The sequence below is a fragment of the Podarcis vaucheri genome (genome assembly GCF_965113315.1).
Source record: "Podarcis vaucheri genome assembly, chromosome: 8".
Taxonomy (NCBI): domain Eukaryota; kingdom Metazoa; phylum Chordata; class Lepidosauria; order Squamata; family Lacertidae; genus Podarcis; species Podarcis vaucheri.
The window spans coordinates 9,479,095-9,496,279 of NC_138766.1; the positions used below are offsets into that span (position 1 = coordinate 9,479,095).

General features: G+C 44.3%; 1 protein-coding gene and 1 long non-coding RNA gene across 2 annotated transcripts in view; one reads left to right on the forward strand and one right to left on the reverse strand.

Moving 5' to 3' along the window:
• The first annotated feature begins 6,781 nt into the window (after nt 1–6,781).
• On the forward strand, nt 6,782–9,419 carry LOC309538992. The gene is made up of 2 exons (XR_014222585.1): nt 6,782–7,662; nt 7,721–9,419. It is a non-coding gene; the product is annotated as an uncharacterized lncRNA (long non-coding RNA).
• Nucleotides 8,700–17,185, reverse strand: part of UBE2QL1 (ubiquitin conjugating enzyme E2 QL1) — a 32,117-nt gene continuing 23,631 nt past the window's right edge. The window contains exon 2 of the mRNA XM_082234640.1: nt 8,700–10,092. Within this exon, the coding sequence (XP_082090766.1) occupies nt 9,961–10,092 (132 nt within the window). The 3' untranslated portion in view covers nt 8,700–9,960. The remainder of the gene's footprint in view (nt 10,093–17,185) is intronic.

The window sequence follows — 17,185 nt, forward strand, 5'->3', positions numbered from 1 at the left end:
ATGAGCAGAGGGAATTTCAGAGGAGCACGACTGATTCGGTCACGCTGGGCACAGAGCCTCGGGGGCACCACAACTATGGAAGGTGAGAGGCGGGTGTGTGTGTGCTGAATTTTGGCATTGCACATGGCGCCACTGAAATTTGAGACCCCCAAATCCACCACTGGAATAAGGAACATTGTACTCTCCTTGAGAATGCTTCTTGCTTACCTGGATAGAAGATAGGAAAAGGGCTCTGCAAGTGTGTATCAAAACTAGCCTACCACAGAAAGTTCAAATTTGCCTTTGTTGCTGTGCCGACTTTTGCCTCTGCTCCTGTGTTGTTCTGGCACGTAGTGCCCGAAGGCTGCTTAGAAAGGAATGAGCCCTTGGGCTCAAGGCCGGCCCACCCATGAGGCAAGGTGAGGCAACTGTCTCAGGCAGCAAAATCCACAAGGGGCAGCAGTCTCAGTGCCAATATTTCTTTCTCCTGATGTAGATCTTCCCTCACACCTTCCCTGGCGGGGGGGGGGGACGGGACATTTTGGGGTCTGCCAAAATGTCTTGCGTCTGAAAATGGTTCCCCTTTCCTGCGGTAGGCAGAGCAAAAAGCTTCGAAGTTGCCTGGCCCCTCAATTCTTGGTCTTCACCCTGAGATTTTACATGTTCCACACAAGAAGGTCAAAGTGCTGGAATTTAAGGTCAAGCCCAGAAACATACCTTTCATTTCTTCTGTTACACTACCCTGTGATTTATGTATTTTGGTATTCTCCACTTTCATTTCTAGAGAGATGTATTTAATCCTGTTCTGTTAAGAGATGAGTGGTGCTCAATTAAGTTTTTATTGTATTCCAGAAACTGCGGGAGAAGGGGCTCATTACTAAACAACTCCACAAATCTTTTTAATGCAAATGAAATCTGAAAGGGGAAAGGCTTCTAAATCACGCAGACACTTAATTAGAATTAGAATTTCATTGATTATTATTTTTTAAATAGGGAGTGCTTACGATACATTTCAAAGGCTTCATTTTTGCCAAACTATAGACCGTTTTTCAGCATAATAAAATCAAAGCATACCTCATGCCTGGCTTCATTTTTTAAAACAAGGCTTTTGCAGGAACTGCCAAACGAATGCCAAAAGGACTAGCAGGAAACTCTGGAGTCCTAAGGGTGAAGCTTTTGAACATTTGAAATGCTCACATTGGGAAGTTTCCCCTTTTGTTTCTCGTGGCATTACAATTTACTGCCGCTTGTCATTTCCGTAGGGGCTTCGCCCTAGGAGTCCTCAGATGATATTACTGTAATGCCGTTAAGCAGAGCTATCATAATAAATAAAGGCAGAAGGCAGATGCCAGCAAGAATAAAAGATTCGGGATTTTCTGCTTATATCTTGCTGCTGCTGCTACTCCCAGTTTGTGCATTCAACAGAACAAAGTGGCAAAGCTTGCAAAACAGGTAACCTTTCCCCTATCATTCCATGTTTCTGGGCAAGGAAAAGGTGGTAACTTTTCATCAGGCAGAGGGCAAAGTCACTAAGATGCTCAGGGGGTTTATTTTGGGGAAGGTGGAAGAGGCAGAGTCCCACCCCCTCCCCAGTTCCAGACCACATAAGATTATTCTCCCCGAGTACCTCAATCTGGGCTATTGTGAGGTTTTAAATTACAAGTGATTTATTCTTGAATATACCCAAGGGCAATTACTGAACTCTGCTGCGAGGTTACATACATAAATGGTTTTCATATGCATGTTAAAGGGGGTGGTGTGGCCCCCTAGCCGTTGTCCTCTCTGCTAGAGCTACTCCAAGACATTTGGGCACCTGACAGAAACCACAAAATGGTGCCCTGTCCCCGCAAGTAGGAAAGAAGGAATGAGTGAAGATCGGCATTGGGAACAAGCAGGGGAATCAAATTAACCTTACCAGATGGCTGAAGTGGGAATCAAATGCTATAATGGGAGGGGATGGGGAAGGCCTGCTCTTCATGTGACTGGGTGGTGCAGAGCCCAGGAGACCCCAGAGGGCACAGACCAGTTGACATATATACATGGAATGGGTGTGTGTTTTTGGGGGGAGACACTCAATATGCCTGCAAGTTTGGAAAACTCAGCAGTGGCCAGAGGATTGGAGAAGATCAGTCAACATCCCAATCCCAAAGAAGGGCAGTGCCAAAGAATGCTCCAACTACCGCACAATTGCGCTCATTTCACACGCTAGCAAGGTTATGCTTAAAATTCTACAAGGAAGGCTCAAGCAGTATGTGGACCGAGAACTCCCAGAAGTGCAAGCTGGATTTCAAAGAGGCAGAGGAACCAGAGACCAAATTGCAAACATGCGATTATGGAGAAAGCTAGAGAGTTCCAGAAAAACATCTACTTCTGCTTCATTGACAACGCAAAAGCATTTGATTGTGTTGACCACAGCAAACAATGGCAAGTTCTTAAAGAAATGGGAGTGCCTGATCACCTCATCTGTCTCCTGAGAAATCTCTATGTAGGACAAGAAGCTACAGTTAGAACTGGATATGAAATAACTGATTGGTTCAAAATCGGGAAAGGAGTATGACAAGGCTGTATATTTTCTCCCTGCTTATTTAACCTATATGCAGAATTCATCATGCGAAAGGCTGGACTGGATGAATCCCTAGCAGGAATTAAGATTGCCGGAAGAAATATCAACAACCTCAGATATGCAGATGACACAACCTTGATGGCAGAAAGTGAGGAGGAATTAAAGAACCTTTTAATGAGGGTGAAAGAGGAGAGTGCAAAATATGGTCTGTAGCTCAACATCAAAAAAATTAAGATCATGGCCACTGGTCCCATCACCTCCTGGCAAACAGAAGGGGAAGAAATGGGAGGCAGTGAGAGATTTTACTTTCTTGGGTTCCATGATCACTGCAGATGGTGACAGCAGTCACGAAATTAAAAGACACCTGCTTCTTGGGAGAAAAGCAGTAACAAACCTAGACAGCATCTTAAAAAGCAGAGACATCACCTGCCAACAAAGGTCCGTATAGTTAAAGCTATAGTTTTCCCAGTAGTGATGTATGGAAATGAGAGCTGGACCATAAAGAGGGCTGATCGCTGAAGAATTGATGCTTTTGAATTATGGTGCTGGAGGAGACTCTTGAGAGTCCCGTGGACTGCAAGAAGATCAAACCTCTCCATTCTGAAGGAAATCAGCCCTGAGTGCTCACTGGAAGGACAGATTCTGAAGCTGAGGCTCCAGTACTTTGGCCACCTCATGAGAAGAGAAGACTCCCTGGAAAAGACCCTGATGTTGGGAAAGATGGAGGGCACACGGAGAAGGGGACGACAGAGGACGAGATGGTGGGACAGTGTTCTCGAAGCTACCAGCATGAGTTTGACCAAGCTGCGGGAGGCAGTGGAAGACAGGAGTGCCCGGCATGCTCTGGTCCAGGGGGTCACGAAGAGTCGGACACGACTAAACGACTAAACAACAAAATTGTCCTTCACCTCAGGAAGCCAGACCCTCATACACCCAAACTCCTTTTGCATGTGTATACACACCCCATTGAGCGCAACATCGCACCTTCTCAGCATACTGCTATTTCAGCTTCTAATTGCTACTGGGAAAAGCAGTCCAATTACTTGCTAAACTATGGCTGCAAGATTTCAGTGGTAGGTTAATCAATTAGAAAGTAATTGATTAGCTGGTAGGGGACCAATTTTCATCAGTGAGGATAAATTGTAATCAGGGGTGGTGGTGAATTGAAGGCACACATTTTGATGTTCTTTAGGTTCAGAAGAATCACTATAGCAGTTAACTAAAGAGGAAGCATGGAAGATGGCCTTACCTTCTGAGTGGAGCTGTTGCTTATAAAACGGCAATATCCTTAGATATTTCATAAAGGCACCTAGTTTGAGGATTTGTGTTGACAAAACAGGTAACTGTGTTTATATTTTAAACATTGGATAATCAACTGGACTTTTTATTTGGTTGACATCCTACCTGAAGCCCATTCAACATTTCAGAATCCAGTTAAAAGGTCGTGCGATAAATATGTCATGTAACCTGGAGCCCAGTCAGTTGAGATGATGGCCTCTCGGAGTTTGGGGAAACATCATATGATGAGGATATTTGTGGAAAAGTTAGAGCAGAACCATACCAGGACAGAAGGCATCATCAACCCAAATCTATGTAACGATGATTCTGTAGGTGGGAAGAGCTTTATTTGGCAGCAATCTCTCATTTTGTTAATTCTCGAGTGTAACCATCCTTAGCTGCATAGACACACTTCTTACAGGTCTAGTGCACAGGCTCCCACACATGTGTGAAAACAGAAGAATACATAGAATCATAGAATCTTCAAGTTGGAAGGGACCTCAAGGGACATCTAGTCCAACCTTGCAATGCAGGAATCTCAGCTAAAGCATCCATGACAGATGACCGCCCAACCTCTGCTTAAAAACCTCCAAGGAAGGAGAGTTCACCACCTCTCGTGAGAGTTTGTGCCGCTGCTGAACAGCTCTTGCTGTCAGAAAGTTTTTTTGAATGTTTAGTCGGAATCTCCTTTCTTGCACCTTGAAACCATTGTTTGAGTCCTACCCTCCAGAGCAGGAGAAAACAAGCATGCTCCCTTCTCCATGGGACAGCCCTTAAGACATTTGAAGATGGCTATCACATCTCCTCTCAGTCTCCTCTTTTGCAGGCTAAACATTCCCAGCCCCTTCAGGCGCTCCTCATAAGGCTTAGTTTCCAGACCCTTGATAATCTTGGTTGCCCACCTCTGCACATGTTCCAGCTTGTCAACACCCTCCTTAAAATGTGGTGCCCAGAACTGGACAGAGTATTCCAAGTGTGGTCTGACTAAGGCAGAAGAGAGTGGTACTATTCCTTCCCTTGACCAGGACACTATATTTCTGTTGATGCAGCCTAGAATAGCATAAGCTTTTTTTGCTGCTGCACCACACTGTTGACTCATGTTAAGCTTGTAGTCCACCAAACCCCCTAGATCCTTTTCAAATGCACTGCTAGTAAGCCAGGTGGCCCCCATTGATAGGGTTGCCATACTGTTCTACAACTGTACCGATACAGAGGAGGATAGAAGGAAGCTGTTTTGTAAGAGGAAACCTGCAGAAATAACTCTGTCAATGCAGGTTGCTATCAAGCAGCGTGGAAAGAGGATGGTCTGCTAGGATGGTCAAGTCTGTGGCCAGAGACAGTATTGAAGGCCAGCTCTTCTTCCCCCCAAAACTGGGGTTGGCATCAGATTGATGGTGGACTGGGTGAAGTCCTCTGTCTTATAATCCTTGGAGCTTCTCAGACTTGCTATAAGCTGATCTCTTGAGGCTGCATGAAAGAATAACACAAGCGCAGAAGGGCTCCACTGATTCTTCTGAGGGGGAACGCTCTACCAATCTGAAAAGTAAGCCCCGCCAGCCACCCCCCCCAAATCGTCGTGCTTTTCTCCCCATCCTCATTTTGTTTTTTCTCCCGCTCCCCCAGAAGTTTGCTGGAAAAGTTCCATTTGGAATTTTTGTCTCAGGACTATATGATCAATGAAAGTGACAAGGCTGGTTCAAAATTAGCCTTGCTAGTATTCAAAATGGCATTTTGGGTGCTGAATGGTGCCACGTGCGCAAACATTTGCACACGTGTGTGTGGACTAGAGACAAGGTGCATCCGCTCACTCACTTGGCGGTGCATTTATTTTCTGGAAGCTAAATCATGAAGTCTGGCAAGGGCTGTAGCAGTTTGCACCGATGCACCAGAAAATAACGGCTGGGACAGTGTGATAACACCAGCTCCATGCATTCAAACTCATGCATTGACTCAATGCATGATGTGGGAGTAGGACTGCCCCCACTAGCCCCCCCCCCCGCTGTAGCACACCCCACTGTTTCCATGTTGACATGGACATGTGCAAAAAAGAGCCTTCACATGTACAGCTGCATGTATGAAAGCTTATGTGCAATCAGGAAACCCACAAAAACCAAGTTCCCCATTGTGTGGAGGCCTTTGCATGTATCACGGTATATGTGACGCCTTTCTTTGCAGACAATAGGTAGGCTGGTGTAGCACACAGCTTTGAGAACAGGCCTCCCTGCAGCCCGGCTCACATCTTAATATTTTAAAAATACTTTCTAGAGTTTCAGAAAACAGAACATCTTTAGGTATTTGGTCAAAACTAGAAATTTGCCAAGTGGTTACTCTTGCAACAGCATAGCAAAACCTTTGTACAAGACAGCCTCTTACTCCACCGTCACTTTAGACTCCTCAACCTTCTGCGTTGTGAAATAGTGTGAAATATTTGAAAACATGCATGTACAGCTGAGGAATATATTAACATGTTAAAAAGCTGGAAAGCTTTTTTCAAGTTTTTCAGTTCCTTTCATTTTCTGTCTCTGGTGTATAAAGCGCAGAGTTTACATTTAGAAGTCACGGGTCTCTCTCATTATGCTAGTATTTTCAAGAATATGCTATTCAATGAAATGGGGTGAAATACAATTAAAACAAAAGTGCAGGATCTATTTTCCATTGCGTGTTTGGCCTCATGCATCAGATATACACTGAGCATGTGCACGCATGCACACACTAATTTATCCATGCATCTATGCATACTTCTCCACCTGCGCATATACACATCACGCATTCCCACCCATGCATACACACACATGCACATCTTGATCTCTCTGCTGGACAGACTCAAGCTGTGCCCCCATCAACTGGTGCACAATTACGGTGCCAGTGTCTGCTGCCAGCCCACCCAAATGCAGACAGCAACCTGTTCCAGCTGCTGCCACTATGGTTTGCATTGCCACTAATGATGGCAAGCTGCTGGTGACGCATGGCTCTGCTTGCAAACATCCCTTGCTGCCATCATAATACTCTTCTTCCTCCTCTCTTTCCAGACCAAATGGATGGAGGTGAGGTAATGTAATGGTACAACAGTGGGGGCAAGTTGAGAAATGATTTGGTGGAGGAATGCAGTGTCTCTTCATCTTACCTTACCTTCCCCTTACCTTTCCTGCCCCAACCTGGCCACAGTGATCCATGCGACGGTCATCTCCAGGCTTGACTACTGTAATTCACTCTACGCGGGGCTGCCCTTGAAGCTGTCCCAGAAACTCCAGCGGGTGCAGAATGCTGCAGCAAGGCTCCTAACGGGGTCTCTGCCATGGGAGCATATTCACCCAGTGCTTTTCAAGCTGCACTGGCTCCCGGTGGAGTACAGGGTCAGATTTAAGGGCTAGCTTTGACCTTTAAAGCCCTTCACGGCCTAGGACCCTCGTACCTACAGGACCGCCTCTCCCGGTATGCCCCATGGAGGACCTCAAGGTCCATAAATAGCAACACCCTAGTGGTCCCGGGTCCTAAGGAAGTTAGATTAGCTTCAACCAGAGCCAGGGACTTTTCAACGCTGGCTCCGGCCTGGTGGAACGCTGTCTCATGGGACCAGGGCCCTGCAGGATCTGATTTCTTTCCACAGGGCCTGTAAGACAGAGTTGTTCCGCCTGGCCTTTGGCTTGGAGCCAATTTGATTCCCTCCCCCTCTTTCTTTTTCCTTTCTCCTCCTGTGATGAGGCTGCATTTTAATAGTTTAATGTTTCAATATTTTAATTGTATTTTAATCTTGTATTTCCATTTCTGGTTGGGACGGGCCCATGTCAGCTTTGGCATGTGGTCCACAGAACGATTAGCGAGTCCAGAGGCTTGGAGTCGGGGTCTTTGGCCAACCCCAAACCCAAAGAATTTGGGTCAGAGTCAGAGGTCTGGCAAAAGGTTGACTAGGGCATAAAGGCCACCCTCTCTCAGATTGATGCCATGAGCCTGAGCTTTTCTGCGATATGTGTCCTTTACATATTTCTCTGTGCTTCTGTGTGAAAGGAAGATCTCCGAACCGGGGATAGAAAAGGGGAGCACCTGTTTTACATTATGTTTTTATTTCCGTTATATGAGGGCATGCAGTTTTGTCAAGAAAGATTGCCAAGTACGTGCAAAGTCCCCCTCCCGACCCCTGAAAGAAGTCGTTCAAACAAAGGCCTAGAAGCAGTGTGTCCAAACTCACGTCCAAATTGTGTTTGTAGTCACTTCACTCAGCTTTCAACAGTGCACCCAAGTAAATGGAAATTGCAGACACCCTTATGATGCTTTTGTGCAATCATATGCACTAGCACAGCTCACACATGCACACAAACAGGAAAAAAAACATTTTCTGGTTTGTCGTCTGCCTTTGCGCCCTCTATTTCTGGAAAATTTTGTTCAGGCCAGTAAAATGCTTCCGATACACAATCACTAGCTCTTCTGGAACTTGGACAAAATGAAGCACCTTCGTTATGCAAGTTTCCCTAATGGGAAAACCATTAGATGTGCAAGGAAAATAATACTCTTCAAAGGTGGCGTGTGTCTGGTTTGTTGTTATCATTGCTACCAAACGCCTTATACATGAGCATTTCGCTTTCTCATGCAGATGTCTTTAAAGCCTGGTCTTCTCTATGACGGAAAACTTCTTAATAGCCCTCTGTCCTAAGCATCCTTACTAAGCAGCAAGTCACACTGAACATAGCAGAACTTATTTCTGAGTCAATATGCTTGGGAGTGTGTTGCAATTTTTCTTTTCAACGCCTTTCACGATCAATAACTTCCTAGGTTCTTTACCAAAAATGCTGTGAAAGTATTCATAATGTAATATATCTGTAAGATTTCTAGCGTTACACAGTAGTCCTGCAAACAGAATGACTTAAATCTTGAGGCAATTAAATCGTTTGCTTGATTTTATTTAGAATGTGTCCAACACAATTCTCCATTTGGGTTCCACATTTCAAACTTCACCCTTTGTATTCTTAGGAACATTATATGAAGTCTTAAAAACTTGTTTGATAGAAGAGGGAATGTGAATTCTTAGTGACCCTGCTGCACATTTATATGTTAACTGATTCTCTCTGACATGGGACTCAAAAGTACTTATCTATTATGTTGGGTGGGTAGGGAAATCCAGGCATACAAATAGTCACAGAAATGCCTTAGGTCTTAAAAATCGGACTTTGCTTTTGTACTTGGACCATCATTTCGAACCTAATACCATACACTTAAGCTTAACTCTTCTGCATTTTGTCTAACTTTCTTGTTCAATCGTTGCAGAAGCGGACAGTTAAATACACTGTTCCAAAAGTACCTTGTCCTATTGGCAAGAGGAAAACCATTTGGCTCCTCACAGCCCCTTGACTTGGGTTCATCTGGTGTCAAAGCCTTCATATGATCACATTGCTTTTATTGGTGAACAACAGCACACCACAATATCACCATAGCTAGCACATTTTGACCAACTGGGTGCTTTTGCTTTTTTTGTTTTTAACACTAGAGCATCTGTCTTTGTTAGAATTTCTTTTTTACTTTTTTTATGAACCAAAGGTCATATTACAGAGCACAAATGAGGTCTAAAATTTAGCCACAGCAGACCACAGCTCCACAGAAAAGAAAACACATCTTCAAGTTAGGTTGACCTGCTTGAAAACATAGATTAAAAACAGCACAGCAAACATGGATCTGCAATGCACTGCTTCCTTATTTAAATATTAACTGCTTCGTTTTACATGGAAATGAACTAAGCAACGATGGATGGAATTTCCAGAACCGCCCGGTTGGTTTTGCTGTGCCATGGGGGGGGGCGCGGGGGGGGGGGAGAAGCAGGCGACAAGTGTGGCTCAGATGGAAGAAGAGGGTGGGGTGGGGAAGGGGGCAAGTGATACAATCTCAACATCTGCGCTAAAGTGACTTGTTAATGATCAACCGATCATTTGCCAGTTTCAAAATATAATCTTATACAACATTTCCCCTCCCTCCCTCTGTAAACAGATCTGTTCATAAATAATTTGGACGTCTCCATGACATTCATGATATCTAACAGAAGCTGAAGTAGAAAAAGGATGGATGTGGTGTACAGCATTGAGGAAATGTCAAAGAGTACTTCATCGTTGTCGTGTTGTTTTGTTTAGCGTCTGATGGGCGGGTTGCACGTAGCATCAGCCATCGGACACAGGGGGGGTCACCCACCCGTATTTTTCATGGGTCTTCACCAAGCTCTTAAATGTTGCTTCGGCTTCCTTGCGGCTGAAGGACTTTTTTGATTTCCCGGCTTTTCTGCAGATGCGTCCCTGTGTAAAAGAAAAGAAACGGGGGGGGGGGGGAGAGAAGAAAGATGTGTTTAGCACCCCAATGCAGATGCAAGCATTAAATAAATCCCTCCTAGCAACACGAATTCATCAGCCCTCTTCAGTAAGAACATATCCATGGGCTCTCACAGATGTGTGGGTCAAGCTTCCTTCCTGGATGACAATGCATGAGTTGGCCACAACTCCAGCTAAGGCATGACTGATACAAGTTTCTTATGTGCACAGGAGACGGTTCCAGATTGATCAGAGTTCGTGTCCTCATGGAAGTAGTCTAGATGCATACAGATGGATGTATCATGTCAGGGAACTGCCATCGGAGCCAAGAGTGGAGGTAAGGCTCCCCAACGATGCGGGAGAAGGGACCAGCAGAGGGAGAGAGAACACTTCCTTTGGGGAAGGAAATCAGAGTGACACCTGGGAGAAAGGGGAGCAGGGAAGGACTTCGGAGAGAGGGCTCCAGGACTCTTCCACAGAGACCAGTGGGGAGGGTCCAGGACCTCCGCTGGCCACGCCCACTCTGCGCAGAAGACTTCCGCGCAGGGAGTCTAGGCAGAGACTTGGTGTCAAGGAGTTTTTATGTTGGAAGAATTTCAGGAAACGCCCACTGACGGATTCTGCCAGCGACTGACACAGCCACGGAGAAAGGGCTGTTCAGCCAGGGAAAGGTTTAGCCAGGGAACGTTGCCTAGAGCATCAGTACCCTCTATGCACAAGCAACCCCAATTCCCTTTACATATCAGGACTGAGTTTCATCCCTTGTTGCTTAGGGAGCATGGCTGGCGTGCACATCAGCATCTAGGCAGGCACATTCCAGACAGACCCTTCACACAATCAGTACCTATGGGTACCTGATGCCTGAACTGCGCTATGGTGCTCCTAAGTATTTATGTACCTTTGAGGTCAAAGCCAGGTTTGGATAATCAACCAAGACCTGGCCCACTGCTATTGTTATAGCTGAGCAAAGCATCACATTAAAGCACAGAATATGCAAACTTTTTAAAAAGTGGATTTTGCCCCTAAAAATAGTTAATTCTGACAAACAAAAAACAACAATCCTTGTAAATGCAGACTCCAATTTAGCTTTGAAGGACTTCAAGCAGCCTTCCATATTCCTAAAACAAGGACTTTTTGTTGTTGTCAAGCTGTAGGAAAGTCTACAGCAGGCATCCCCAAACTCAGCCCTCCAACTGTTTTGGGACTACAGTTCCCATCACCCCTGACCACTGGTCCAGTTAGCTAGGGATGATGGGAGTTGTAGTCCCAAAACATCTGGAGGGCCGAGTTTGGGGGTGCCTGGTCTAGAGAGAGGACCCCCTCTTTGCATAACAGAACATGGCAATGACATAATATACTTATTGCAACCTGAGTATGAGTATCAGAAAAAGAGTGTGCCATGTAATACGGGAGAAGCAGCAAACGTGTATTATTCCAGGTTTACGTATCAGGAATCGGATACATATATATCAGTATCCCCACACAGAAAATGAAACCAAAGCCACCATTCATAAATTGCTTAGTTGTGTGTTTTCTTCGACACAAACATTAGCACTCACAAATTAAAACGTAGTATGTAAAGTCGCCCTAAGAGACTCAGCACACCTGTTGTGCAGAGGGAGTCAAAGCAGCAATTTTTTTATCTCACAAATGAATAATTTTTTATTATCTTGATAAACAAAAAACAAGGGGCATTTCTCATTTTACTTCCAGGCTGAAATAGTTGCAGAAGACCCTCATTCTTCCAATATATTTCCAAACTATGTAGGTGAAATTTGGCTAAAGATTTTGAAGCCCTGACGAATGTACAATTCCCCCCTCCCATTCTCCCCCAGTAACGAGAAATGAAATAGAAATGTTGTCGGCCAGTTGGTACCAAAGAAGGACAGAACTTTTTTTATGTATGCAACAACAGCAGCAAGAATACTTACTGCAAAGTATTGGAAGACACAAGATCTACCCACCTTGGAAGAATGGCAGATGAAGGTGATTGACTACATGGAATTGGCAGAAATGACTGGCAGAATCCGAGACCAGGGAGAAGAGTCGGTGGAAGAAGAATGGAAGAAATTCAAAGACTACTTACAGAAACATTGTAAAATTAATGAATGTTAGAAGGATGTTGGATAGAAACTAAGCGGTTTCCAGCTGTAATGCTTTAAGAGATATGAAAAAAAGAGGTTTTACAAATGGGCAAAAGTTTAATGGTAAGGATTTGCTGAACTAACAAATCAAACTGGAATACAAAGAAGGGAGGTATGAGGAGGTCCGAGGAAATAAGTGTATGGAAGTTATGTTATTGAAAATTAATGTGTGTTTTTAGCTGTTTTTTATTTTGTATGTTTATTTTTCTTTTTTCTTGTTATATCTTAAAAACTTTTAATAAATATCTTTAAAAAAAGAAAGAAATAGAAATGTTAGGGGAAATTGAAATATATGTGACAGTTATTGTCTTACCAATTCTAGACATACACTTAGTACTTCAAGATCATGAAATGAATTATAAAAATGTGAGAAACGTCTGCAGCCTCAGACCTGGGCCCCCTCAAACCCAGCTTCCTGTTCCCACAGTGATGAACCAAATGCCTTTGAGAAGTCGCAGAGCAGGAGCTAAGCATGTCAACAGTTTCCCCATTTTGACAGGGTAAAGTGCAGCTGAACAAAAATTTTAAAATCCTGTCTTAAAAGCATTTTCTCTAAAGGAGAAAACAGTTCAATTTTTATTATTATTTTTTTAACCCTCAAGTACGTCCCCCCCCCACTGAAAAAATAAAAAACTGTTTAAACTCCTCCTCTAATTTTCCTTAGGCCTGCACATCTGTAATCCTTGATTTTCTTTTGCCCTCTCCCATCCATCCAATCGTATTTTTCGCTCCATAAGACACACGTAGTTTTCAGAGGAAAACAAGAAAAAAATATTCTGAATGAAACAGTGGGTGTATGATTTTTGTGGTTCATGCTGTGGCCACAGACATGTGATTTTACGGTGAGTTTGGGGTAGCCCGATGCAAAAAATCCTGAGGATCCATGTGGATCCGTGCTTTGTAACCACGCTTTTGTGCCATTGCGGCCCCACGTAATAGTGGATGTGTGGTTTTTTGGGTGCAGGCTGTAGCCATGGACATGCTATGTGATCTGATGGTGAATTTGGGGTGACCCAATGCAAAAATCCTGAGGATCCATGGGCTTTTACCTCCCCACTCCCAGGCAGCCTCCTTTATTGCTAGCATCCCTTATCTCTCTCCCCGATCGCTTGCCGATCAGCTGCTTCCTTTCAACACTTCCTTCCCTCTTGTTTGCCTTAGTGTCTTTTCCTTAGCTGGAGCAGTTTTTTTGCTCCTCCTTTTCTTCTAATTTCTCTCCTTATTGCTTTAGTCTTCCTGTCTCCTCTCCTTCCAAGTTCGCGGTCTTTACCTCCCCCCTCCCAGGCAGCCTCCTTTATTGCTAGCGTCCCTTATCTCCCTCCCCAATTGCTTGCCCATTAGCGGCTTTGTTTCAACACCTACTTCCCTCTTTCAAAAAAAAGAGAGCATGATCTGATTTTCGCCCCTGGGCAATTCGGCTCCAGGGACCACGCATTCGCTCCATAAGACGCACAGACATTTCCCCTTACTTTTTAGGAAGAAAAAGGTGCGTCTTATGGAGCGAAAAATACAGTATCTTGGTTCTGCCCATGGAGGGGCACAACTTCCTTCCTAACCTAACTCCTGTGAGAAGCTACAGGGAACCAGGCAGAGGGCCTTCTCGGTAGTGGCACCTGCCCTGTGGAACGCCCTCCCATCAGATGTCAAGGAAATAAACAACTACTTGACTTTTAGAAGACATCTGAAGGCAGCCCTGTTTAGGGAATTTTTCAATGTCTGATGTTTTATTGCTTTATTATTATTATTATTCTGTTGGGAGCTGCCCAGAGTGGCTGGGGAAACTCAGCCAGATGGGCGGGGTATAAACAAATAATTATTATTACAGTCTGGGGGGTGAAAGTGTTAGAAGACAATCACCTCTTTTGCCCTCTCCTCACTTGAAGGTGGATCCCAGTTCAAGGGGAAAGGAGGCATCTTCAATTATTGCGCTGCCTTACTCAAGCTTTGGGCTTGAAAATAGTCAAATGTAAGATGCTGCGATGTGAACATTAAAAAATAATAACAGCAGTAGCAGCCCAAAAGCTCTCATTCTGGCAGGGGAGAATTTTGGACATTAGAAAAGAACTCAGTGAATTCACCATTCCATCCCCCTGCAGGCATATAGGGTTTTTTAAAAAAATATTTTTTATCCTCCACTAAATGGGAGACTTAATGTAAAAGGCTGCCCACATTTGGAGGGATGCCTGAAGAAGCTTTTGTCTTTTGCATCTCCTTTGCCTCAACAGGCAAACTAAGGGCAGTCCTAACTGCTTCCACTGTGATGTGCAAGCTCAATCGACTATACTGGTGTGCTGTTTTTCAGGGGAAGTTTGTTGCTTTTGTTTTTTCATCTTTATTTTCGATTGTGCAATTTATGTGGAAATGGTTCAGTTTGGTTGTGCATTTTAAAATGTTTTGTTTATGTTGCAGTTATCTGTTTTCTCTGTGTTTGAACATGGTTTGAACTGTGGAAAGGTGGCAGGTGGACAAAATTATGCATGTATGTATGTGGGATGCGGGTGGCGCTGTGGGTTAAACCACAGAGCTTAGGACTTGCTGATCAGAAGGTTGGCGGTTCGAATCCCTGCAACGGGGTGAGCTCCTGTTGCTCAGTCCCTGCTCCTGCCAACCTAGCAGATCGAAAGCACATCAAAGTGCAAGTAGATAAATAGGTACCGCTCTGGCGAGAAGGTAAACGGCGTTTCCGTGCACTGCTCTGGTTCGCCAGAAGCGGCTTAGTCATGCCGGCCACATGACCCGGAAGCTTTTGTTTTCCAATGTTTTCTTGGTGTGGTGCGAGCAAAATTTTATTCTGAAACTGCAGCCTGTAGAAAACAAGTTTGAGGACCACTGGTCTACTCCATCAGCTGGGGCTGCCAAGGCAAAACACCCCACACAAGTGAGCAGGAAATGGGGGGAACTCTTGCGACAAAGTATGACCACTGCAGGGTCTTCTCAACCCTGCTTTCTGTGCTGCATGTGAATACTGTGCCTTGTGTCTTGAGCTGCATCACTCCAATCCTCTTGTCCCAAAAGTAGCAAAGAACAGAAAAGGTACTCATCTCCACATGCAGAGATTCACAAAGAAGAAACCCCATGTTTTAACATGGGTAGGGCAGACAGATTAACGCCAGATGTGACGGATGAATCACACGTAGTTTGCTCCCGGCTGCTAATCTGACCATCACAATAACTTCCCTTATGTTTCGTATGCTTTCCGTTAAGCAAATAACAGGTCCCTGGCTGCTGTTGTACGCAGATATATTAATAACCAGTGCTCTAACAAGAGCAAGACCAATACTAAGCACATCTCTGAAATACACTCCATTTTCCCCACCGCGTTATTTGCTGGGAAATAGTTACAATGGAGCGAAGGCTTACCAGGGTTTACTCTGGCTTTGTCAAAACCACGTCTGTCGTTTAATAGATAAACATGGAAACTGGCAACGGGAAAATTTTGTTTTGAAGCTTGAGGTCAGAGGCGGAATTAAGAAATCTGCGGTGCCTGCTGGTAAGTCGGCATTGTTGCCATTTAAACAGACAATAAACCACCCCTGATTACACGGATCGGAAAACAACACATTAGCAACTGGGTTTTTTTGTTTGTTTTTTTGCTTTAAAAAAGGTGGGGTATTATGAAAAAAAAATTTAGGAAACGAAAATAACTAAAAGTGTTCCTATTCTTCCTTCCTATCTTCGGCACCTAAAATGCAATTAAATCAAGCCAAATAGCAAATCAGGACTTGGACAGGTACTTTGCTGGTAGGAATTAGTGGGCAAGTCAGGTCTAATAATAATAATAATAATAATAATAATAATAATAATAATAATAATTTATTATTATTTATACCCTGCCCATCTGGCTGAGTTTCCCCAGCCACTCTGGGCGGCTCCCAATCAAGTGTTAAAAACAGTACAGCGTTACACATTAAAAACTTCCCTGAGCAGGGCTGCCTTAAGATGTCTTCTGAATGTCAGGTAGTTGTTTATCTCTTTGACATCTGATGGGAGGGCGTTCCACAGGGCGGGCGCCACTACCGAGAAGGCCCTCTGTCTGGTTCCCTGTAGTCTCACTTCTCGCAATGAGGGAACCGCCAGACGGCCCTCAGCGCTGGATCTCAGTGTCCGGGCAGAACGATGGGGGTGGAGACGCTCCTTCAGGTATACAGGACTCAGTTTCCACAATCAGAAGAGTCATGTGGCAAAGAAGTTCTTGGACTACACTGCTTCAGTGAGAACATGTGGGTTCCATGTTTGAATGCTCCCCCATTTAAAAAGACAGAACAAACCTTTCCTCTGGAATCTGTTTAAAGTAAGCTCAGTCTCTGACTAGATAACAATCAAGGGAGCAATGAATGGGGAGAAAACTGGATGTGCAAACCCTTTCACAAGTCATGTCCACTACTAGCTGCATGATTATCTACTTCTGCTTCATTGACTATGCAAAAGCCTTTGACTGTGTCGACCACAGCAAACTATGGCAAGTTCTTAAAGAAATGGGAGTGCCTGACCACCTCATCTGTCTCCTGAGAAATCTCTATGTGGGACAAGAAGCTACAGTTAGAACTGGATATGGAACAACTGATTGGTTCAAAATTGAGAAAGGAGTACCACAAGGCTGTATGTTGTCTCCCTGCTTATTTAACTTATATGCAGAATTCATCATGCGAAAGGCTGGGCTGGATGAATCCCAAGCCGGAATTAAGACTGCCGGAAGAAATATCAGCAACCTCAGATATGCAGATGACACAACCTTGATGGCAGAAAGTGAGGAGGAATTAAAGAACCTTTTAATGAGGGTGAAAGAGGAGAGCGCAAAATATGGTGTGAAGCTCAACATCAAAAAAACGAAGATCATGGCCACTGGTCCCATCACCTCCTGGCAAATAGGAGGGGAAGAAATGGAGGCAGTGAGAGATTTTAGTTTCTTGGGCTCCATGATCACTGCAGATGGTGAC